Source organism: Phlebotomus papatasi, chromosome 3 (assembly GCF_024763615.1).
Source record: "Phlebotomus papatasi isolate M1 chromosome 3, Ppap_2.1, whole genome shotgun sequence".
Lineage (NCBI taxonomy): Eukaryota > Metazoa > Arthropoda > Insecta > Diptera > Psychodidae > Phlebotomus > Phlebotomus papatasi.
Genome location: NC_077224.1, coordinates 74,254,867 through 74,280,945, shown reverse-complemented (window position 1 = coordinate 74,280,945; position 26,079 = coordinate 74,254,867). Strand labels below are relative to the sequence as shown.

The window sequence follows — 26,079 nt, the reverse complement described above, 5'->3', positions numbered from 1 at the left end:
AAATGCCCCAATTTAGAGTGACCTACTTCCCCCTATAGGCCCTATTTTCTCCTATGTTTAAATGGAACTGAGCCATATCATAATATAATTTAGCTTTTCAATCTGTTTGTGCACCTAAATTATGTCACGATAAGGCTCAATTTTATATAAAAATATGTGAAAAATCCTTAATTTCAGAGACGCCGTACTTTTAAAGGTACCCCACTTCCCCCTACGATGTTTTCGAATATTTATAAAGGAATCTAGGCCTTACAATTATTTTATTTTATTTCACAATTTTTTTGTAAAGTCTAGTTTTCTTTAAAAATGTACGAAAAAAATCCTATTAATGTAGCCCCATAGCTCAAGCTATGTAATACTTTCGCTATTACATGCGCCTTACTATTTGAGGTAAGAATTTCGAGCCTCGATCTCGTTTATCTTGGCAAAATAGGTTTTTTTAACTTCTTGAGTTGCCACAATATGCCCCTATAAATTTCAATCATTTAAATTTTTCAATTTTCCCAGAATTAAGGGGAACACTTCTTAATTATTTTTTTTAATATTAAAGAATTAATTCAAAGATCAGTGATTATGATCACTAGCACCTCTCGCTCATTAATGAAAATTCTTCAAGAGATCAACTCAGGTCATCAACTGCATAAATAAATTAATTAATTGCATAAAGATGGGATTGAATGAATAAAGATCAGAGTTACGGTAATTGTCCTTCGGAAAGAAACGGAGGATTGCGTGCAAAGTGATCAATTACCCGATCATTGTATCTATCGCGATCGCGGTAGTAAGCATCATCATTCTCGTAAGGTGGACCATATCTCTGACTGCGATCGCTGTCGTAGTCCCTTGAGGATCTGGGTTCCTCGTCGGGTTCCCCTGCGTAACTGTTGGGTAGCACTGTGGGCTGTTCTGGAGGAGGGACAGGAGGAGCTGTACTGGAACTAGGTGGCAAAGGAGGTAAATCCAATTGGGGTTTGGGCGTTGGTTCACCCAGAATGCTATTTAGGTCACAGATCAAAGCAAAGAAGAGCAATGTGTTAGCACTGATAAAACCACTCATTTTCACTTTCCATCCACGATCCACGGAAAACCACTAAAAAAAAAAAAACTGTCCAAGTCCAAAGAGAACACCGGGGTTCTATTCCTGTCCGTTTGTCACAAATCACCAGCAAATACTGACGACGAATTTCCCAGAAAGCTGAAGTTTTTCGCAGCATGAATGCGGGTAGCAATTGTTAATACCTTTGCCCACTGTCTCCATCTCACTCTTGCAGAATAAGTCACATTTAGAAAAGAAAAAAACTTATCATTTATTGTCTAAAAAATAATATACACAATTTTCAAACAAATACACACCCAATGCCTTGATTATTAGGGGAACCTTTTGGGAGAGAGAAACGCATGTGGTGGAAATTTCATTCTCAGATTCTCATTCATTTCATTTTCAATGTTTTCCCACAGAATTGCTGGAGTTTTTCCAACTCTTAGAATAAATATTGTGCAATTTTGTACGATGGAAGGTCACTTTTGGCACATTTGCAACTTGCACTCCTTCCACTTTTTTAAACAATTAACGAGATTATGTGACACAGGGAGTCATGAACGATCATCTTGGCTTTTGTTTAGTTTTGCTAAATTGTTTTGCAAACCAGCAGAAAATTGGGCAAATTTGTGAAATACTCATCCGAAATTTGCATAAATTTCTTGGTGAAAGTGGAACATTAATCAAAATCTGTTGAAATTGTGGTTAAAATGCTTTGATATCGTGCATAATGAATTGTTTAATTGTCGGTTAATAAAACGGTTAGTGGCACCTGTTTAAAAATTCAAATTCGCGCGGAAAAAGCGCAACTGAGCGACAAACTCATGCTTTCGTGTAGATGGCGGCGGTGCTAAAAGATTTTCATCGATGGGGAAATCAAATCCGAAGCCACCCGAAACCACCCGAAGGCATTGGGTCATTTTCCAAAAGTCCCCCGTGAGTGGCGCCACTAGTGACACGCCAAAGAAGAAGAAGATTCGCTAGTGCGAGGAGCAAATTCTACCACACAAACTAAAAAACTCCATTTGGTCTCGTTGTCTCCCGGGAAAGCGTGCCCCCGCGATGGCCTTCAGCTTCCGGTGCCTCCTAGTGTGAAGTGTTAGTTTTGGGGAAGTGTCCAGTGGCAGTGATAGCAAGTGACCCAGTTTTATCAGTGAAGTGTCCGGGAGATGGTGTGATTTCCTTGGTTGTTTTTGTGTTGTGGACTAGTGTTGAGAGATGAACTCCCGGCCGCACCTGCAGTCCTTCCTCACCAACTCCCTAGCCATTAGGCAGGAGATTCAGCGCTTCGAGAGTGTCCATCCCTCGATCTATGCCATCTATGACCTCATTGAACTCATCCAGGACCAGCAGATTGCCCAGCAGATTCGCGACCACGTCGTCTGCATCGAAGGTGAGTGCGACCTACTTTTCCAGGTAGCCCTTTGCTGCCTCTACATTCGCCTGGGCCCTCTTGGGCACGACTTTCTGGAGCACGATTCTGCCCAGAGAAAGAACATTTTGTGATGCACTTCTCTGGCGGAAGCTATTTGGGGCACGAGATTGAAGCTCAGAATAACACTAGAATCGCAATTACCGGATTAGGCGTATTTCGTTCAAGAGTTTGTTCCAATTCTTATTAGTTCTTACTAAATTAAGTGAAAAATACTCTAATAGGGTTCTAATTAAATTAGAAATTTTTAGTGATCCTATTAGAACACTTACAGTTTTATGATGTTTCTAATCAGGACGTTTTAAATTAAATTAAATATTCAAAACTCCAAAATTACCAACTCTCACAGAAAGTGTCCCAAAATATTTAGAACAATGTGAGATGAATGATAAGCTGTGTATTCAAAAATCCCCGGAGTTTTCCGTGACTATTGGAACAGGAAGAACTTTCCTCCACAAAAGTTTTGAATGGCATTTAAACTGACTTATCACTAGACTGTGATAAATCTGCATGACTTGCTGTTGGCATAAAATTCATAAAGAGAATGCCAAAAAAAACTTCTCTAGATAATGATTTTTTAGAGGGGTCACCGAAGACCGAAAGTTTATATCTCTTATGGTTTGCTCTCTAGGTCGATGATTGAAAAATCGAGTTATAAAACTTCTTTTTAAGTTCAATCTGTAAAACTTCGATGGAGTAATGCCGGCTTCAGACTGGAGGTTTAGCCCAGTTCCTGAAGGTCTCAAAAATCTAAATAATAAGCAATTTTATTGATTGTTCAAAATCTAAAGAATTATTTGCCCTTGTAATTCAATCCTAAACAACAATTTTCTAAAAAATCCTGCCTCATTAGAAATTAGAGGAGTTAAGTCAGATGGCTAAGTCTTAGGTCTGAAGCCCGTATAAGGTTATTGATATCTGGACATCTGGATATCTGGATGTCTTGGGTGCCTGTCGTGTCTTCTGGATATGGGGGAGGGGGGTCGGCCAGGTTTCGAGGACTCGTCAGATCTTCAGATCTTAAAAACCCCTTACACTATGTAGGATTAGAATGCCTTGAATTTGACAAGTTTCAAATGTCAAACTATTTACTGACAAAAAATTGTCAACAATTTGAATTTTTTTTTAATATTTTAGTATAATTTGTCAGTAAAACTATGATTTGGTGAGCAGAAAAATTACATTTCGATTTGATAAAAAAATAAATATATTCAAATGTTCTTGACAAAGAGTTACTTAAGAAATTACAGTCTCAGGTTATGATGGTTCAAAATTCTTTATGATCTCTTTTACGTTATTTTCTGACTATATTGAATAAAATTTAAAAAAAACTAATAAAAATATTACTAATATTTATTCCAAAATAGTCTAACGCTTAACTCACAATAAATTTTGATTTGTAAATATGTTTTTGACATTTCAGTGAGAGGGAATGAAATCTATATCCAGTCATCTCGCTCACTCTCATAAGATAGTTTCGAAAACATATTTACAAAACAAAAAATGTTGTGTGTTGGGCATAATAAAGCATTTTGTAGTAATTATATTATATAATATTTTATTGATCTACTTTTTGTATATTTACAAAATATTTGCATCGTAATGCCCAACGCACAATAAATTTTGTTTAGTAAACATGTTTTTGACATTTCAATGATAGTGAATGAGACCTAGATCTAGTCATATCGCTCATTCTCATAGAAAATTTTGAATACATATTTACAAACAAAAGTTTTTGTGCGTTGGGCATAAGTGTTCCAAATTATTGATTTGTTTATTTTGTAGTAAAGCAAAACACTTATTTGGACGAAAATTTATCATAATCTGTTTAGGTCATACAGCGAGTTTTGTAACCCTTTTGCCCTTGAAAATTCATCGGAAGGAATAGTTCAAAGTTATTGTTGTATAGGGAAGGTGTATGGCCAACAACAGTATTGGCAACAGATTCAGGTAGAGCTATTTTGAGCTTTAAGGCTTTTTGCATATTTCTAAGAGAAGCTACCCCTTACAATAATTTTATTTATTTCCACAATTGTCTTTACTACTGTTGTCTTTCTTGACAGAGCGCGCTAGGAAAAACGACCACAAACGGTTGGTAGGTTTTATAGCCCTACTGCCCAAAGTAACCTTACCTACCACTATAGACGTAAAGTCGTATATGATTCTATAGTACACTACAATAGAACATTTTAAAGATTTGTTCACAGATTGAAAGTAGTTCAGACTTGCCAAGGATTCTGAAACCTTTTAACAACTCCAAAATTGCGAAAATCTATTGAGAAATACGGCTTTTATAGTCTATTAAATCGGTGACCTTGACATTCTGTTATTAGGAATGGGTCAAAGATGTACATAGTTTTTAAACTCTTCGTTAACTGGTATGATTGAGAGTAGAAATGACAGATAAAAACCCATGCGTGAAGGGGAATTTATTTAAATTTCTCTAGCCTTTGACAGCTGTCATCCGAATATCAGAAGGCTGAGTGTTAACATTTCCATCTATAGTCCACCTTCACATTTAAAAAAAAAAATAAGATATCGCATGAAGCATTTTCTAAACAGGAGAAAGAGAGGGATGATTCCCAGAATTCTCCAGAATAAAAAACAAATGTCCTAAAAAACATTATACTGTAATACTTTTCGGCATCAAATGAGCTCAAAAGTTGAATACCTAATCTAATTTCATTAAAATTAATCGATAACCTAAAGTCTTTTTGTTTAATTAATTTTCTAATAAAAAATTGTTTTTTTTAAGTTTGAATCTTTGTATTTTTAAAATTTCAGAAATTAATTTCACTATAAAATCCTTAATTAAATTTATTGAACTTTTACTGAATCAAAGGCTTTTCACGAAAATAACAAGTAACACGTTATAATCTTATCAGAAAAATAATTTTGTGTTTTTGGTAGTTTAAAATGGATTATTGATAAGAGCAATCAGTTAATGCTTCCTTCTTATTAATGACTAAATAGAAAAAAAGTAATTTTCAGTTTTGAAATCGTAAACTAGATAGAACGACAGGAAGAGGTTTATGTTCTAAAGTCATTAAAGACTTGAAATTTATTGGTTCTTGTTCTTGGTTTCCGAATTGCAACTATTTTGCATATTAAACATTTAGAAATAAGTACTAATAAATCTCGAGGATAAACTCAATGCAAAATGTACAATGAGAATCGCATTAAAATGTTAGTGTGAAATCATATTTATGTTTTAATTCAATTTAAACAAATTTATGAGGAAAATTTGAAGAATGAATGCTTGAAGAAATTTACCGCTTTAAAAATAAAGTTGTCATTTGTTTTAGACAATTCGAGTCTGTTTTTTTTTTAAATTGATTTGCAAAGCTTTAAGACCTTTAAGATGTAGAGGCAGAACTAAAATTTTAGCACGTGTACTAAACTGTACTAAATGAGATCTCAAATGAGAAAAATGAATGCTACAATGCTTTAGAGCAGGGGTTTGCAAGAACCGTTTGAAACCGAATAGACGTCATAATAAGTTTGTTTAGTTAGCGGTTTGACCATTGACGTTCAAGTTTCATTTTTGACGTTTGTTCGGTTTCAAACGGTCCTTGCACACTTCTGCTTTATAGACAAAGATTCACATTTCACACTGATTTTTAGTTACTTATTTAGTTTATTGCAAGATAAGTAATTAACTGACAATTACGAAAATTCTTTCACAACCAATTGAGATCCTCGAGGCACTTTAGCATGGCATATGCAACTTTATCTAGTTTCTCGAAGGCACCAACAAGAAAAGCGAGGGAGTTCTCAGCGTGAAACGGGTGAAACGGGACAAAAAAATCTTTCTTAAACTTTAACCGAAAACCTAAACATACTCTCGGATGCCGTCTCACTTCTCTCGCACTTATGATTATCGCGTTAGCACAAAAAAATGATTGCGGCTCAACCATATTATGAGGTACAAGTAGTGGAGTGTTGAACATATTGGAGGAGTGTGATCTTGGGGAGATCTCTCTGTGAAGACATCGTGTCTGTTTGGCGATGACGCCTCTTTATGCCTCCTTAACCATCCGGCCTTAAAAATAGCAACACACGTCACTGTTGCTTGATGCAGCAATGAAACGAAAAAGGCGTCTTTAGGCCTTTCTCTCAGTTGTTTATTGTTTATGTCGGTTTTATTGGTGGACCAATTGAACAAAAAAAAAAAGAACATCAATGCATTTGTAAACAAAACACCATGGAAAAAAATTCATTGAGAAAATTGAAATTGGTTTAGTTTATTTATTTTTCACAGTCCAAATGGTTAAGAATGGGGGTGTTTAATGGGTTGTTTTTGGTCGTTGTGGAACCTTAAAAAATACGAGTTCTCGCTATCCTTCCTTTTTGTTGTGTCTTTTTTTATTGCTCGAACTTTGCAGTAACAGCAATGTAAATAATATCCTAGGGGTCAGAACTGGAGTTTCCTCAAAAGAAATTGTGTGATTTTGTAAATCTTATAACATTTGTTCGAATTTTTTTAGTGCAAATTCGAAATTCTGTTTGAATTTTTGGAACATCAACGATATTTTGTCTAAATATAAAACTATTGAGATTTTATCCGAGACACTTTTGAAGGATCTACATTCGGCTATAAGCTCGCCGAATCAATCTGGTTTTGCGTCTGTTATGAGATCTAGAAGTCAGTCGATTAGAGGTAGCAAATTAGGGTTTTCGACGAACCTCCCAATAAGAGATGACCCTGAAAAATAGGAATCAGAGTTAAACATTATTTTGAACTGAGCTTAATCATCCTTCAATCTGTTTAGATTGGCCCCGTTCAGTAATAAACTTTCGAAGAGACAAAGCCACTCTAAAGCCAAACCTATTCGAAAATCTACCGGAAACTTAAAGTGCAGGTTCATATACCCGCCGCTTTAGCGCTGATTGTTCTGCCATTTTGAATTTCGAAATTCTTGACACTTCAATCGTCAACAATGTCAACAACAGTGTGCAAAAATTTGCTGCAAAAGGTGAATTTTTGTGTTGTTTTGTGGAATTTCAGGATGGCAGAACGTTTTAATCGCAATTTTATTAAGATAAATATCTATTTCATAAATTAGCTCACTTTTGTGTAACTCGTCGGTTTAAACGTTCGAACTTCCAACGGGTTTTTAGGTAAGTTCTCTCTGACATAGCTTCGAAAGAAAGGGAAGGTTATTACTGAACGAGAGGATTACGTCTTTTCTTATAAGACGAGTGCGATCTTTTTATAGGGATGCTTCTTCAGCCCATTTTTTAAGAATAAGCCTTGGACGCGGTTAGCTTGAACCAGAGACCTCTACGACATTAATCGAATAGCCTATTCACTGATCTACCGATATTACCATTCGTATTTGTCAATGACCTTGAGTAATTCCTTTAAATATTTTTTCAAGGTTAAGTATTTGAGAAGCTCTTCTAGAGAGCGTATTTGTTCAATTTTGTACCGATTTCAACTAGTTGCAAAATATATTATCGGTGTTGATTATGGTTAATTTATTTCTTAGCCTGCATTATCAAACAATTGTGACGATGAGTTCGACCATTCTGCAAAGTCTCGATCACTTTGCCGTCCCTATTTCTCGGAAAGTTCTTTTTTTTTGTCCGTTGGACATGAGGTTATACGAATGAAAAGAGGTAGAGAAGACAAGTATAGGAGATAGTCCTTTTGTGTTAAGAAAAGCAAAAGAAATTGACAATAAATTTACAATCTAACACAGTCTCGCGCTTTTGAAGAAAAGAGACTTTTGGCTTTGAAAATGCAAAGTGTTGTATTGTTGAGGGTGTATAAAAGAGTACCATTGAGGGTGAAAACACAACATTAGTGAGAAGCATCAATTTTATTTCTGTTGTATACCTGGGGAAAATGTATTCAGGTGTATTTAATATTCCATTTGTATATAAATGGCAATGGGGATGGATTGCTCGTCGGCTGTTTTTAGAGTCAGAGCAGAGTTCCATGGAGCTTCTCCCGGAAAGGAGGGCAAGTTGAAGCTAAAAAGGACGCATTTGGGGTTGAAATACAGCATTTTATTGAGGGTGTGTCGAGTAAGTTTGATGAGGCTTCTTTCAATGGCATTCCGGTGATAAAAAAAAACTCAAAGATATAGGGAAGGGAAATATCAAAATAACAAATAAACCATTCTACAGTTTTATTCTTTACTTTCACCCATATGGAATTTAATTGTTATTCCTTGTTAAACTTTAAACAAACCTCCCTCTCACGATTTATTGTTGAAGTCTTGAAAGTGTAGATTTTATGAGATATCTTTGGTATTCTTTTTTTTTTGGTGCTGTTCGAAATGGGATTATTGATGTGATTTTCAGGGACAAGATGCAAGAATCTTGAACCAAAAAAAAATTTTAAAAATTGAATGACGACTTCTTATACGAGCTGTGTGTATTTTCGAATTTTATTCCTTTCTTCAGAACTTTAAATACACGCAGTAATTTTTGCGATAAGATAAATCGGTTGCATAAGTCTATAAATAAAATCAGTAGTTTGGGTATGTGTACAGGAAATGGAAAGTAAATTGATTTTTGAGAAGAAGTTGATATCAAAATAAGCGTTTCTTATGAACAAAGTTGTGATGAAGTCTTTAATCCAAAAGTTATCATTAGTCGTTCAAGTCGAAGCAAGGGATACATGCACAGTTAGTACATAGATGTAAAACTTGTCAAATTAATTGTGGCAGTAGTGGCAAAGCAGTATCAAAAAACGTGTCAAATTATGATGATTTAAGCGGGTTCTATATTCTTTCGGGTAAAAATTATTATTCTAAATAAGCCACGCCCACAAAATTTTCAGACCCCGCCTCCTTTTTAAATCAACTAATCATCAATTGAATCAATCAATTTAACTAATCAACCCCGTTATCGCAATCGTACTTGATGCCAAATAGGTCCTGTACACCGACAAATATACCACGCCCCCCGTAAGACTAATTATAATAAACTATTCCCAAAGTACGATTGTTGGAAGTACAGAAAATATGGAAAAGTCAGTAAGTGAGTTCCACCCACTTTCATTATTCAAACCACATAGATTTTATCTATGAGTATGATGAGTTTCGAGAACTATTGCTTGATACACTCATAATGGTTTTGGATATTTTTAAGTCAAGGGAAACTTATTGGGGGCGTGGCCTATTTTTTGGCAGGCGGAGGAACTATTGTATTTTTTCAATTGTAACACAATATTTTATGTCCGTTTCTTTTTCCATTATTATATAGAAATTTATTCAATCGACAGCAATCAGTAGTTCAGGAAAAATTTCTTTCTTTTTCATATTCATTCCGGAGACCTTTTTTGGAAGAAAAACTAGTTTGGAATATTCATCAGAGGAGTTATAAAATTTTGGAATGATATTTTATTTCAAGCCAGAAAATAATATTTTGTAAAATTGTTCGTAAATGTTTGTGAATTCCTATAGGGGATTTGCGAACCCATCGTAAATTATATAACCCACTAGAAAGTTCGTAAAAGTTTGTACATTGTCATAGTTTGCCAAGTGATCATGTTACAAACAATGTTTGTGAAAAATTACAAACTTTTACGAACTTTTCGGAATATTTTTTTTTACTGTCTATGTTTTTTTTTCTAGAAGTTGTGACAACACGTGGTCCTTTATCGGATAAAATCCCATATGTTTTAGAATTCTTATTAAATAATTTTGTATAGTTTTTTCGTAAACACAAACAACCTTGAGCAATTCTTTCTAAGAGTTTCTCAAGGTCAAAAGTAAGAGAGCTCCAGGGAGCGTATTTCTCAACTGACTGAGGCAAGTATGAATTCATTTGAAAGGTCTTGCAATTCTGGACAAGTCTATACCAATTTCAACAGTTATCATCTTTTGGAATTTAGATTTTTTTTATAAATTGAATATTTATCTAATAGCATTACTGTCATTTTAAAAAATATAAAATCAGATTTTATTCCTAATACTTCCTGTATTGATTATTATGTATTATTTTATTATCAAGAACACATCTGCCGCCTTGTTTTCAATTTACACTGAAATTATTTAACTCAGAATAAAAATTCCTTCAGCTGTCTCACGCTCAAACAATTTATACTGCTCTCTTCCACCAAGAACATTGTAAAAAGAAATGAAACATGATATTGTCACATCTGTTTGTATATAGAACATGGGGACTCTCATATAAAATAAAAATCACAAACATTAGGCATTTTCTTTTTATTGAAGAAGCTACTGTAAATCTTATAAAAAAAAAAAACATTTTAAAATTCCTTTCAATAAATGTTTTTTTCGATAGAGAAAAAAATTTGCGCGTTTTTGTTAAACAGATGAACCAAAGTTTATTTTTCTATCGCCAAACAAATTTCTCTGCAAAAAGAAAATCAATAAATTAATAGATAAAAGTGGCAAAAGAGTTGATACAAAATTCATTTAGATGTGCATAGATACACCTACACAGTTTGTGAATGTTTGTGGGTGAAAAGAGGTAGATTTCATCGTTAAAATATTAAATGTGAGTATAGATAAAATACTTTGCTATAGTCATAAAAGTGGCGAAGTTGTCACGTGTGATTTATATAGCAGCCTTTCCACCTTGCAAATTGTGCAAAAATTGATAAGACATACGTATATTCGCACTCTCTCTCCTACTTGTGTACTGATAAAGACGCATCGTCAGGTGGTGGATGACAAATTAAATTGGTGTTTAGTTTAAATATTTGCGGGTGCTTGTGAATTACTTTAAAATATTTTTCAAAAACAAACTTCCCACTGTATTATTTACTTCTTTGTGGATTTTCGAGGAGAATTTTCTGGGTGATATTGTAACAGTATCTGGGTAAATTTTTTCGCTTTCTACATGTGAGACAAGTCTGCAGAAAGTGAAATTCTATTATTCTCTGGCTAAGGGGACTATGCAGGAATAATTTTAAAATTTCACAGACTCTATCCAAAACACCATTATACAATTTCAATTTAATTTCACCTGATGTTTGTGTGGTTTTTTGTTTCTTTCCGCAGCTAATGGTATAGAGTGTCACATTGCAAAGTTGTAAGGAATGTAGATGAAAGATTATTAGTAGTTATTTGATATTCAAAAGTAGGGATGTTCCGTCTGACACAGGGTAAGGGGCTCAGCGGCAAAGCTTTAATTAACACCCAGTATCGGCATTACTTTAGGCCTTACCGCTAAGACTTGAACGAAACGATTTAATTAGGAATTCGAATTTTACAAGAACATAAATGGCGAAAGGGAACCTGTCTCTAACACTTCTTGTTTTTGATTCTAAATATTGTACAAACGGTAGAAATAACAACCACATCAGGAGAAAGTGCGCTACTTTCGAACGGTTCAAGCTTCCAACAATTCTTTTTTTGAAATATGTTTTTTTATGAATTAAACCCATTATAATATTATATTTAAATAGCTAGTCCAGTGCCTGAAATTTTCTGAAAAGAGCCATGAATCAAATCCATTAAGAACATAGAAAAAATTGAGTTGTCCGAAGCTTGAGTCGTCCGAAGATAGCACGCTTTTCGCTAATAGGTTTCGTTTAATAAGTAATAAACGATAAACATTTTAGAAAAGAAAATATTATTGTATAAATAATGCCCAAAGCACAATAATTTTTGTTTTGTAAACATGTTTTTGACTTTTCAATGAGAGCGAGTGAGATCTAGATCTAGTCATCTCGTTCACTCTCACGGAGAATTTTGAAAACATGTTTACAAACAAAAGTATAATGCCCAACGCACAATAATTTTTGTTTAGTAAACAAGTTTTTGACATTTCAATGAGAGTGAGTAAGACCTAGATCTAGTCATCTCGCTCTTTCTCACGGGAAATTTCGAAAATATATTTACAAACAAAAGTTATTGTACGCTGGTCATAATACCTCTAGAAAACATATACGAAAAAATAAATAAAAACACTTCTTTTAGGTTATGCGAATTTCACTGAAAATACAGAGAAAAAAAAACACTTTGCATCCTTTGCATCAATTTAGAAATTAAAAAAACTCTTGAAAAATATTTCAATTTATCAATGACAGCTGACAACACCATTTTCTTAGTTCCGATGCTCTTCACTACGAGCTCAAAACACTGTCCTTCACATATAATTTGGTATGGAGTATGTTCGAAGGAAACTCATTAAAAGTAAGGTGTGAAATATAGGGTTTAATTCAGGCCTTAATTAACAATTATCTGGTCAGACGGGGTGTTCGGTAAATTTCGTGTCGAATTAAAGACTATAATATGAACTATGTGAATTAATATGGCAACCTTAAAATGTTAAATTTCTCAATTTTTCTCATTAAACGCAGCTGTATTATATACCCAGTTCTCTGATGTTTGGGTTTGCGAAAACAATGACAGCTGTCAAACACTCGAAAAATTCAAAAAATCTACCTTCACGTATGGACTTTTATTTGCCATAGCATTCAATGGAAAATTGTGATTCTTTAATAAAAATAAATGTTATTTAAAAATGAATTTTTCTGAATTATAAAACGTAAGATTTCTTCATATAAACCATGTTTTAGAGACCATTTTTTCTTAGAGTCGTGTTCACAACGTACTAACAATTCAAAATTTATGAATGCCCTCGATGATTCTCTGCAAGATAAAATTTCTTATGCTATTTTTTTTTTAAATTAATGATTTACCTTTTAAATTGTCTTATCAGGCAACCCTAATATATTTTAGGGTCGTTAACCTATCTCTATTCAAGTAAGAACAGAATCACATTGACAGTAAAATGCTCACCGTATTTAGTTAATTTACGCATTTTAATTGAAATTCTTACTCAAATTTTCCATTACCGTATTACCTTATCTCATACTCGGTGGCACTAGGTGAAAATAATATAAGAAAAATGAAGAAATAAAACGAAAATGCGATAAACGGTGAGCAAAAACAACTGTACGATTAATTTCTCTTACAGTTTTTTTTACAGTGCGTCCTAATCTTTAAGTTTCAGATTTATAAACTATTTATAGTTTCAAGAGTCATAAAAGTGCAGTAATACTTCGTGTGATGTAGAGTTTTCTTATATACTACTTTTGAGGTTAGATTCACTGCTTCTATTTTTTTTTAAATATAAATATTAGCAGCGTACCTTAGAATTTATTTTTCACTGTGTAAACCAATTAAGATGGCTTTTGTTTTATATCAACACTGACTTATACACAATCCTTTTTATGCTATTTAATTTTGAGGTTAAGATTGCAACTTTCAATCTTTTTCATTTTAAGAACTTTTCATTGAATTTAGCCTATGACTTCCCGATTTTCTTCAATGTTATTTAATCTTTTTCTCCTTATGAAAACATTAAAAGAGACAATTACTCTGCGTATACTATATAAAATCCTCTTAAAAGTTATTTTAATTTTGAGGTTAGGTTTGAAAATTTGACTGATTTTTTTTAGGAAGGAATTTACATTGCGATTTTTCAATGTTGTACAAGATTGTAAGTTATTTTCTAGTTTCATTAAACATGTAAAAAACTAAATGACATTCAATTCACTTGAAAGTTCTCTTAATTTTGAGGTTATGTTTATTATATTCATTGTTGTTTTTTTTACGAATAGAAGTACCTAGTGAACTTTAACTGTCATTTTGCAACTTTGGACACAAATGCAAGCACTTTTCTGGCTTCCTAAAAGTGTTTTGCATCAGAAAGTGCTAGTGAACCTTGTTGTGTATAGCAAATTCATATTGTAGTCATGTATATTACTTTAATGAATTGTCCCGCATCCATTTGCATTTGTTGGAAAATCACGTTTATATAGAATTTTCCGACATTGTTTTCCACCAGATAATTTTATTTAGTTGGATATTTTGGGTTCGAAATGAAACCCTGGTGCTCATGAAAAAGGACATTTTGCTGACTGTGGGAGAAAGCAATAAAAAAAGACAAACGAAGCATGTGAAGTATTTCAAATTGAGCAACAGGATAAATTTATGATGTTGGTTCAACAAAAAAAAAACCAACAAGAGTAAAATGCAGAGCGACTAAGAAAGGATTCGTGCAGAAAAAAAGAGCTTTTCATGCCATTTTCATTTCATGGTGATACAAATGACGATTCACGAATGGGAATTAGACAATATTCCTGGGTGGAAAGCGCTGAAAAAGAAAGAGGATTGGGAAAAGTGGTGACAAACACTTGCTGACTTCATCGTCTTGCCAGAGGATAAAATGAGAAAGAATTTTTCATCTAAAGAGTGAAAAAGCAACTGAAGAGGCATCACTATAAAATTTTCCTCGCTTGGAAAGAGTTTTGCCGTATAACACGAGGAAAAATAAATTATTATCATTGTCTTGTGGTGCAACTTTATCGGTAGTCTTCCTGTTTTTTAGTGTCTTTGCCCAGGGATGGTAAGACGAAGTACTTTGTAAGTTGGTAGAATGACAAAAGAAATTGTGTGCAGTGAATGCATAAAATGAGGAAGTTCTTGCAAGTGTATTCTCGTCATTGAGAAATCCAATCAAGTTTGGAAATTGACTAAAGAATGAGGAATAGATGACAAAATGTAAAACTTAAAAGTGGTGTTGAAGAGAAACAAAGATTAATTTCCCATGCTTTACAAAATCTGCTTTCGTTAAATTGATTTTATACATTATGCAGAGATTATTTGTCAAAATTGAAAATTGACAGCTGTCACTTTGACGTCTTTGAAAATTTGCTGCTCTTGTCAGAAAATTATAAATTTCTTTGATCAATTTCATGATTTTCTGTATCTAATTTCTTAGTTAGTTTTGAGAGAAGAGTGTGATATTTAAATTCGACTGCTGTCACTCTGTCGCTGTTTTGCGTGTCTGCAAAAAATCTGTATTATCAGAAAATAGTAGTTATTTTATATGGAAATCTTACATCTAATTTTACATTGATCGCATCCTGTGTTAAAGGTTTCATTTACGATGAATTTGATTTGACAGTTGTCCTTCACATGTACCTTTATGGAATCCTGTGTTTATTAATTCTATTAATAGTGACACTAGAGGTTAATTTTAAAGGGTTCCAAAATGAATTTATTTCAATTTCCCTTTTTCTTTTGAAAACCGATATCGACTTCAACTTGACAGCTGTCACTTTGGCATCTGTTAAAATATGAAATGTCTAATTGCTGTTTTAGGTGGCTATATGGACCCGAGGGACCCGAGTGAGTCCGACAGCCTTACATAAAATAGAAGACGAAGAAGAATTGCTGTTTTCGAATACATTTTCCTTCTATAGATTTAATTTCTAGTTTTATATTTGCAGAACTGAGCATTAAAAAAATTTCTTTGTCAAACCAAACTGACAGCTACAGTGCTGTCTCTTTATATGCACACTCTCTATATGCACAGCTTTTGTGTCGGTTGCATTTAAAATCAATTTGTTTACATTTTGACAAAGAAATAAAGAAAATTATTTTCTTGGTAACTAATTTTTCTTGTTTTTAATTTTCTTAATTTTATTTTTTCTGTCTCATATTATATTTAAAATAACACGGGAAATTCTAGAACAATAAAAAATGATAATTTATTAAAAGAAAGAAAAAAACCGTTGGGAATTTCAAAAAAAGTTGTGCATATTCAGAGAGAGAACTGTCAAAAAAAGTACCCAAACTGTGCATATAGAGAGACAGTACTGTATCACTTTTGACTCTAAATCTCTAAAAAACCGCCTTTTGATGATCATCTCGACAAAAAAATAACATCGCTGCGAATTTTAATGCCTTCTGTTTCAATCTGTATTTAAATTTTCTTCTCTTTAATCTCTAATTAAAACAAATGTCTCAATTATCTCACAAAATTGACTTCAATGAGTTAATTGAAACTCCCCGAGGCAATATTTTGGCGGACTTTTGTGAAATTTGAGATAGAGAGAATTGTTCTAAAAATAGGTATGATTTCTTGGGCAAATATATCCAATGGGATGAGATTAATTTGATTAATAATTCCAACAAGGAAGTTGGAGTGAGATAAAATGAAAAATCTGGAAGAATTTGTTGAGAAAATTTCCAATTGGAAAATTTCAAGACTAAGTCAATTAGGTGAAAAAGGCAAGAAAGGCCAAAGGTTGTGGAGGATGGGGGTTAAGGAAAAATATAGGGGATATGCAGATTAAATGGTGGAAAATGAGATTTTCAACTTTTCCCGACGAGAGTTAAAGAGCAAAAGGAAAAGTTTGTTGGAAAATTGAAGATTATTATCGTTATATAAATAATTTCAATACGTCCAATGGGATGAGGTTGTATTGCAATGGATTTACATGCTCTCAACAACAGCAAATCATACAAGAGAGGAAAAAACAAAGAATATCTGACATTTTTCCCATACTTCAGCCATACATCACTTGAAGAGACCTACATTTTCCAGGAGGCTTGGCTGGAAAAACGAAGAGGTGCCAGTGAAGATAAATGGGGGAGAAATCAAGAAGGGATTGTGGAAAATTCAGGTCAGCAATTTTCCAATGTAATCTCCGCACCTTCCCTTTGGTGAAGCTCTTGAAATAATCTTCTTTAGCTTATGGAAAATGTGATTCTTTAATTTGAAAATCGGGTTAGTCATTTTCAATAAAATGGGCTTCAATTCCGACGAATCAGTTGCCATGTTGAGAACTAGCGGTAGAAGTTACAATGTATCTCTCAAATTCCCTCCGCTCAAAAGGTTGATCCTATAATCAGCTTTTGGATATTCAAGTGAAAGCTGACAGGTGACAGCTGTCAATCAAACGCTTTAGGAATTCGAAAAGCCTCCCTTTACATATGGATAGTACCTTTCCTTTACGGAAACTGTTCTGCTTCTAGAGCCCCAAAAATTTCATAGAAAGCCATGGAAAACCGCATTTATACTCAGGATTAAAAGTAGGGATGGACTGATCTGGTTAGTGTTCACTCGGCCGTTATATATGCTTAGAAGCTTCGTTCATTCATACAGTTGCACCTGAACTAAACCGTAAAGCAACAGATTCAACACATCTCCTTTTTCTGTTACTGAAACAATATCACGTACACCGTGTGCTCTTTAGGAAAAAGCATATGTATTGCCCTCCCGAAGTATAGACTTAAGTTTAAAACTACTTATTTAAGCTAATATCTTTGAAAAAATATGCCCCAGGCAGATGGGTAGGGATATAGCGAGACTTACGGTAAATGTCCTAATTCAAAACCATTTCCAGATGCTTTAACTTTGATAGAAGGTTCAACACATTAAGTTCAATTTTTTTCTGAAGAGAATTACATAAATTTGCTCCTTGACTCTTCTAGATGTTACTGTTTAGTGAAAATACTTTAAATATAATTTGAAAACTTCTTAAATACAAGAAAAATACGCGAGTGTAAAATGTTGCTATTGGAAACAAATTAATCCAAATGGAGACAAGGAAAATTTTCTAATTGGAGGCAAACAATGTATAAGTGAAACCGCGACAAAAGGCTTCCAAAACCTTGTTGAGTTGTTCTTGAGTGCAGGATTTATTCTTATTCCTGGTCTTTTCTCCTTTCCCGTCTAAAACAATAAGAAAATCTCTCTAAAAAAAATCATATTTTCGGGGTTTCCTAATGAAGCATTTGCAGACACTTCAGAAAAACCCTTTTTGTTCACGAAATAGGTAATTATTTCATTTGAAAACAACACGTATCGTTAACAATAAAGATTAGCACTGAATTTAACTAAAATTAGCCAGAAATATGACATAAATATTAAACAAAACGAATAAATAACAGTCACTTTTTTGTGGTTTTCATTGGAAAACATGGTCGATCGATGAAAAATTTGATGGTGAAAAGGTACACTGTTAATTTTCTGAGAAATTAACAAATTAAAATTTGTGAATATGAATGGATTTTCGCTTTATTTCGAGCAAAATTAACTAAGTAATGAAAATGTATTATAGAAAATATATAAATATAATAATTTAGTACTGTATTTATCATGAAAAGAATGACGTTTCCATTTCGAGTAGCGAAAAATTTCCATTTAGAGCAGGTTTTAAATTAGCTTAATTTACCCTATATTATTACCTGTAGATCAGTCGTATTGCAGATATGAACTCAATCGAAGATGGATAACCGAGCAATAATTTAACAATAGCTGTGATTATGAATGAATCAGAGCTAAAATTAAATGGCGAAGAATTTTCAATTTGCTATGAAAATGCTCTGTAAGATGTCTTGAGTCATATTTATGCTGGATGAAATGTAAATAAACACTCTTTTGAGAAGTTTTTTTTTCCTTCTTAATCTTACACTCTGCGCATATTAAGTCAAGTGTGAAGCCAAATTCTTTCAATTAAAGAATTTATTACTTCATTTTAGAGAGTTGAGGAGTCGTTGGAGAAAAATTCTATGACCATGAACATCAGTCGAAATATAAATATTTTCACAGAACATTCCCTTCATTCCGATTTATATTTTACACACAGCAACTAATATATTGGACGTTTGCACTGAGAAAATATTGAGACATGACAGTACAAAATTTGCTTATTTTCAAATAGCATTTACTGACATTTGCTGACTCACTAATGGAATTTTATCCCAACATATTAGGTGTTATCAAGGAGCCACCTTGTGCACTAAAATTGATGCATAATTATGGTAGTTGAGTTGTCATCAGAAATTGACACTTAATCAATCTTATTACAAATTTTAAATTAAATAGGTGTGGGAGTTGTAAGAAACTTTTTGACCACACTTTGTAAGATTGGAATGGAGGCGGAAATCTAATTTTGGTACTTGAGCAAATTGGCAGAATTATATTGGAAAAGTTTTCGCCCTTTAATTTGTCTCACCACTTTTCTCACTTTCCGCTGAAGCCTCTCAAGCATTTTCGGTTTTTTTTTTCCTACTATAAGAGACCTAAGAAAATATCAACGGTCTTATTTTCTGAGTGTCTCGTGAGAGGAAATTGAATTTTTCCCTATTTTCATGTTCGCTACACCATCACAATTTGTGAGATATATCAAGAGGCATTTTCTATATTACTCGTGCCCTATGTAACTTCTAAATAATTCAATGTGCACGTATGAAAAATAAGTTGGAGGAATCTTTTGTGATAGAATTGTAAGATACTTCTTTTAATGATCACTGTGAATTTTTCCATGTCTCTCTATGCTTTGGCACAAAATACACAAAACCAAGGAAGGGTGATTTTTTTTATTGTATTCACAAGTTGTGTTATTAATTGCATTAAATCTAAGGGGTATGTCATTTTGATAGGCTGTGTCATTTTGAAATTTTCAGAGTAACTCTAAAAAATATTGTTGATGTCCATTTACTTGACATTTGTACGTTTGACGTCTGTCTACTTGACGTTTCGTTATGTCATTTGTCTAGGGAAATGTAGGCATGATTCGCATACAGAGTGAACCTTCAAACGATGCAAATTTTCTCTTTGCTTGCAAGTAGCTGGTTTATTATTTTTTCGTGTCTGCTCATGAGGTTAATAATTATTTATATGGCTAAGACATGACGAATTAGCTTTTTCAAGACAAAGGGAAAATTTGCATTGTTTGTAGGTTCATTGTGTGCTAACCATGCCTACATTCCCGTATCTAACGTCATTAGCAGAAAACATAAACATAAAATCAAATAAGGTGAAGTGATCTCATTCGACCGGGTTCCTTGACTCGACCGGTTTGTCAATTTTTCAATATTTGATGGTTTGATGGTCAATTTCTATAAAATTGTCCTATTAATGTCATACGCTAAATATTATAGCAAATATAAATAAATTGAATAAGTAAATCTGCCGGTCGAGACGAGGAACAGGTCGAGCGAGGGCACTTTACCTTACACTGACAAGATTGATCATAGAGTAGTTAGCTGCTTTTTTAATTAATGGTGTAATAACTGTTTAACAATCCGACGCGATGTCCGGCTGACGAAATATTCATTTTTTTTCGAAAGAAATACGGCCTAAAAATTTTCATTCTGAAATTGTATAGTATGGAATGGAACCGTCGAATTCCGCATTCAATTTAATGACAAGAGTGTGTTGAAAAGGATTCTTCTTTTACAAGCTTTAGCTCGGACTTATTCAGATCAATAAAATTTAAAGCTGCGTAGAATTGACAGCTGTCAATTGCTGACAGATGTCACTTCTAATTAATGACAACAGTTTATTTTTGTAAAATCTTGACAATCAGCGAGGAATAATAGTCTAGGTACATTTACCTAGCTTTATAACGGCACCTTTACCTTTTTATGGAGCATAGTGACCACCTTAGGTATAAATACAACACTGGCAGCTTTGTCAAATTATACAGAAATATATTAAAAAATTCTCATTCTTAGTATATCTTCGATTCGATCACTAAATGGACTAACTCCATTTCATTTGTATCAACATCACATATAAATACTACGCAGCGATGCGTAGTTTGCAATTAATACATACAGATACAAAGTTGCTTATCCAATCGATGATTCTTAGCCCCTTAGTGTATGACAGTTTGGAAAAAACTCTTTACTGCCAAATTTTACAGTCTAAATACTCTTGGATCAGTCTGAGTCCTTTTGGGCCCTTAAAAGCTATAGTACTCATCAGGGATATTGTGCCAACACTATTATTTACTGGCCTTTCATACTGACTAACTTTAGGATTATAAAGGAAAGAGCATTGCTTGAAGGATTAGAACTTAAAATCCTGCATAGTTGTCAAAATTTACATATCGCGAGTTCTATTAATTGTTGTTGTATCTTAATTTCTTTTGTGGTAACATATGATGCACGATACAATGTTTGTATCATCGTTTGCACCGGATGCATTTGCAAAACAAATACATGTACAACAATAGGTGATGTAACCGGCGATATGCTAATTATGATTGAACTTGACATCTATAACAGGAAAATTTCAACTCTTTGACATCTGTCATTTACAATGACACCGACGGTGCTGCTATTTAAGTCAAACAGGGGTCCATCAAGCCTAATAAAAAGTGAAGCTATTTTTCAATTTTCCTTGTAAAAATTTTGCAAATATTGCACCGCGACTTAAACAAATTTGCTCGTAGTGCTTGTATTATTTCGGCGAACATTATTAAATATGTATTTTTAGATAGCTTTTAATGTACGATTTCGAAATATATCACACTGATAAGTCAATTCTCTTTAGGAAAAAACTTGCCAATAGTCTTCGGTGCCTCTATGAAAAAACGTATGGAAAATCGAAATGTCGAAAGGCCCCTGAAGTCAGATATGTATGTCGAAGTCAAAGTGAAAGAAAAAATGTTTTTCGTGTATTTAGACTGATTATTTTATCAAAATTTTGGAAAAATTAAGTTTCAGAAAAATCGTCACCGGCTGTATTTGATTTTCCTTTTTTGTCAAGGACCTTGAAGACAAACGGTAGGAGATATCGACTTTCAGTCTTGGATAACCCCCCCATAAGTGAATATTCTCTAGTTATTTCTTTTTTCTTTTTCATAACGATAATTTGTTTACTTGACAACTTTAGCAACTTATAATTTACTTTTAACTCAGAAATACCACATATCTGCTATGAATAGCCCATTGAATTAATCACACTCTCTATACAAAAACTCACGTTTAAATTGAAGGCAGACTTGGATTACTATAAAGTATACCTGATTCTATTTTATTGTTCACTACAACAAAAAAGAAGTGTGCGTGCAATTGAAGAAATGAGGAGATTAAGATGAAAACAAACGGCTTTTTTCACAATTGCTATTACACTCGTCAAAAGATTTTCGAGTAAGAGAGAAAGAGATATAGAGAGAGAGACATGATTTTTTTGTCTTGGGGTTTTTGAGGAGAGAATGTCAAGAACTTGATGAATTTTGCGTGCCTCATCTTCCTCATTTCTAATCACAAAATTCCTGGGGTGTGGGCGGAGGGATGTATAAAGAGTGCCGCAAAAAAAAATGAGATAAGAAAATGCGATGAGATTCCAGCACGTAGATTTTCTTTCTTGTCTCATCTCATGATGGGTTAATGAGAGGCTGACGGTGTGTTACATGGAAGAATTATAAGTGAAATATGCAAAAATTGCACTTTAAGAGAACAATAATACTGACTAATCAGTGGGAAAATTTTTGTTAAAGTATCATATATGGTGTAATTTGTATAATGGATTAATTAATTTTAAATTTACTCATCCCATTGCGTATTTATAATTTTATTATAATTAACATTCCCATTCAAAATATGCGCAGCATTGCGTTGATGACACATTTGTCATTCAACATCTCTTTTTTGGCATTGCCATGTGATTCTTGTGGGGCACCATTTATTTTGCAAATACATCACTTGCTGTATATGTAAAGCTCTTATAATGTTTATGAGCTATGTAAATGAGAAGTTGACTTATTTGTCATCATTCCATGTTTCCATTTATAACCAAGACTCACGATGCTTTCCTCTTTTGTACAACCAATGAAAGTGAAATTCCAAACACTCTTGTCTCTATTTATTTATTTTTTTTATTTTCCGTGAAGTGGTGATGGATATGGTAATACATAAATGGGAAATTTCTCCCACTTTCATCTTTCAATGACTATAATTTGCCATCATTCACCGGAATGCAGAAGGGATGAAAATTTTCAGAGAATAATTGTATGGATTTTGAAGGATTACCCAATTCCATACTCTTCACTTAACGCTCACATTAGCATATGAAATTTTCATTTAGTAGAATCATGCATTAATCCCATGCTCTATTTGGTTTTCTATGGTATGAAATATGAAAATGGCCTTTGACAGATTCTTCGGTTTTGAAGCAAGGGGCTGACAATAGCTCCTTTGGGTTTTCTTCGGAATTGAAAATGAAACTTTCACGATTTTCAACACGATTTTCAACATTCAACCTTGAAAAACTGTCTTAGGAATAATTCAAGGGCATATTTGTACATTGATGAATTATTAACCTAAATCTGATTACTCACCAAGATTAGTAAATTAGGATAGTTCAGCATCCCAGTTTTTAGAACTGCTCGAACTCGTAGCTGAACTTCGCGAGGGGACAAAAAATCGAAAGTATTACATTATGGCCTCTACACACTAGCGAAATTTATGTCCATATTGAAGCGAATTTCTTACGCTTGTGTAAAAAAGAACGTCAAAAACGGACTTATTTTTTGTGTAGAGAGGCTCCATAATTCCGGCTTCAGACTGGAGGTTTAGCCAAGTTCCCGACGGTCTCAAAAATCAAAATAACAAGCAATTTTATTGATTTTTCAAAATCTAATGGATCATTTGTCCTTAATATCCAATTCTAAACAACAATTTCTTAAAAAATCGTATCTGATATGGAATTAGAGGAGTTAAGCCAGATAGCTCAGCCTTAGGTCTGAAGCCCGTATAAGGCAAAGAACTGCGATCAGGATTTCATAAAAACGGTCAGTAAAAAAAATCACTTGAGCAGTAAATAAAATAGTTTAGTAATGGCTCCAGCACGCCTTTTAGTCCAAGATATCATGAAATCAAAATTCACTATCCCTGTCATTCCCAAATGTTTTGCGTATGTTTGTCTCGCCCTTTCGTTCTCAAAATTAGATTGAACTAAATTGAATTTGGTGTGTTGCTTTAAAGAAGAAGAATGCTAAAGAGTGCGGATAAACTTGTGCAAAAAGTTTGTGAATTAAAGGGACCTGAATTTTGATTTCATGAAATTTTCCTGGTCTAAAAGGTGTGCCGGAGCTATAAGCAAGAAAATCTTGTTTACTAGTAGAAATATTGGAATCGTAAGTCAAATTGTAATTTCAGTCAGCAAAATACTTAAATATGGATAGCGAAAAATAGATTTTGGTCAAAAATAATCTATTTTGATCAGTAGTAAAAAAAAATTAGTCAAAAAATATATCAATTTTGGTCAATAATAGCTCTGGAACTCCTTTTAAATCAGGAAAATTTCATGAAATAAACATTCACATAAATTTCATTTTTTTTAAATGTTGGGCATGTCCATTCCATTCTTACGGCGTTATCACACTTGCACATTAAAATTTTAATGTGATTCACATTAATTGTCGCTTGTGAGCGTCCAGATATGTTATTTGTGTATTTGAGTCACTTAATATTTGGGGTTTTTCTATTTATTGATAAAGAAGTGGACTTGGCCTGCAAAAATAAGTTTAAATTTACCTAAAGCATAAACATTTTTCACATTAAAAAATTAAAGAGAAAATCGCATTAATTTTTCGCATTAATGCTATAAATCAATTTATATCAAATTTTAGGGGCCAAGTCTACCTTTTTATCAACAAATAGATCAAATTTTGAATATAAAATGATTCAAACACACAAATTACACATTTGGACTCTCACCAGCGACAATTAATGTGAATCATATTAAAATTTTAATGTGCAAGTGTGATAACACAGTTATGCTCTCAAAATTGGGTTGAACTAAATTGAATTTTCTATGATAATCAAAAAAAGAATACGAGAGAGTGAGATATGAATTTGCAAAATGTTTGAGACAGAAAGATTAAAAAGCTCTAGAGATCGTATTTATCTAACGAATGGTATCATGTTTGGGCTCGTTGGAAAGGTTTTGGAATTCCTGACAAGCCTAACCTGTTTCCAATGGGTTGTGAACTGGATCGTAACCGATAACTAATTTTTATCCGATGTTCAATTATATTAGTCCTAGGGTGTATTTTAAGGAATAATTTGAGTGATTTATAAATCGGTTCAAATTTATTGTGAACCGGTAATGAACCGGTTAAGAAAATTTGTGTGAGAACTGTCAAAATTTCATTGTTTACTATTGCAATTTTTCTAAGATTTTAGACAGTTTTTGCATTTTTAACTGCCTAATTGTCTTCTGGAATCATTCATTGGATTCTTAAAATGTGCCTCAGTCGTGAAAAATGAGGAATAATTATGTAATAACAGAAAACAGAGGAAGCATCATGTAAATTAGAAAAATTGACGATGCAACTCTTGGCCATTTGCTGAAGAGAAGTAAGCAAGTCGGTAGCGCAGGCAGAAAACACGAGACCATCAACGCAAAGATTATGGGTTTATGTCTCAGACTCTCTCTTATTTTTTTTCCTTTTTTTATTCTTTTTTTTTCTTAGTTTAATACCGAGACATATCACAGATAATACAAATAAACCGAACAAAATTGCTCTACAATCAAAATTATAGACAGGAAGCCATTTTATAAAATTGACAATACACAACTTTGCCAATACACAACATTTCCAATACACAAAACTTACAACCATAGCGCTCGTGCAAAAATTACCAATCCTAGTGGTCGTAAATTTTTTTACTGTGTACATTAAATCTCTTTGTGGGGGATCTTTTGACTGTTTTATGAATCGGTTCTAAAATCGGTTGAGAAACGGTAAACAGTAAAGGATGTGAAAGTATACTTTTGAGATATAGCATCTAAGTCAAGAGTTTGAACACTTCGCAAACCCTGGTATGCTTTGACATCTTTGGCGCCGTTTTTAGTGACTATTTTCACTAAAATACTGCTCATACTCCAGCCTTAAATTAATTGAGATAAATTAAATTTAGAGCAGAATCACATTGACAGTAAAATGCTCACCGTCACCGTCAAAGCTCTCACCGTATTTCGTTGATTTACGCATTTTCATTGCAATTCTTACGCAAATTTTCCATTACGATATTACCTTGTCTCATACTCGGTGGCACTAGGTGAAAATAGTATAAGAAAA

General features: G+C 33.3%; 2 protein-coding genes across 2 annotated transcripts in view; one reads left to right on the top strand and one right to left on the bottom strand.

Annotated features, from left to right (window-relative positions):
* LOC129806761 (angiotensin-converting enzyme) overlaps window positions 1–1,057 on the bottom strand; it is a 79,356-nt gene extending 78,299 nt beyond the window's left edge. Inside the window, exon 1 of the mRNA XM_055855533.1 lies at window positions 752–1,057. Coding sequence (XP_055711508.1) covers window positions 752–1,057 — 306 coding nt within the window. The remainder of the gene's footprint in view (window positions 1–751) is intronic.
* A 535-nt stretch (window positions 1,058–1,592) lies between these two features.
* Window positions 1,593–26,079, top strand: part of LOC129807338 (centaurin-gamma-1A) — a 121,718-nt gene continuing 97,231 nt past the window's right edge. Inside the window, exon 1 of the mRNA XM_055856543.1 lies at window positions 1,593–2,432. Coding sequence (XP_055712518.1) covers window positions 2,258–2,432 — 175 coding nt within the window. The 5' untranslated portion in view covers window positions 1,593–2,257. The remainder of the gene's footprint in view (window positions 2,433–26,079) is intronic.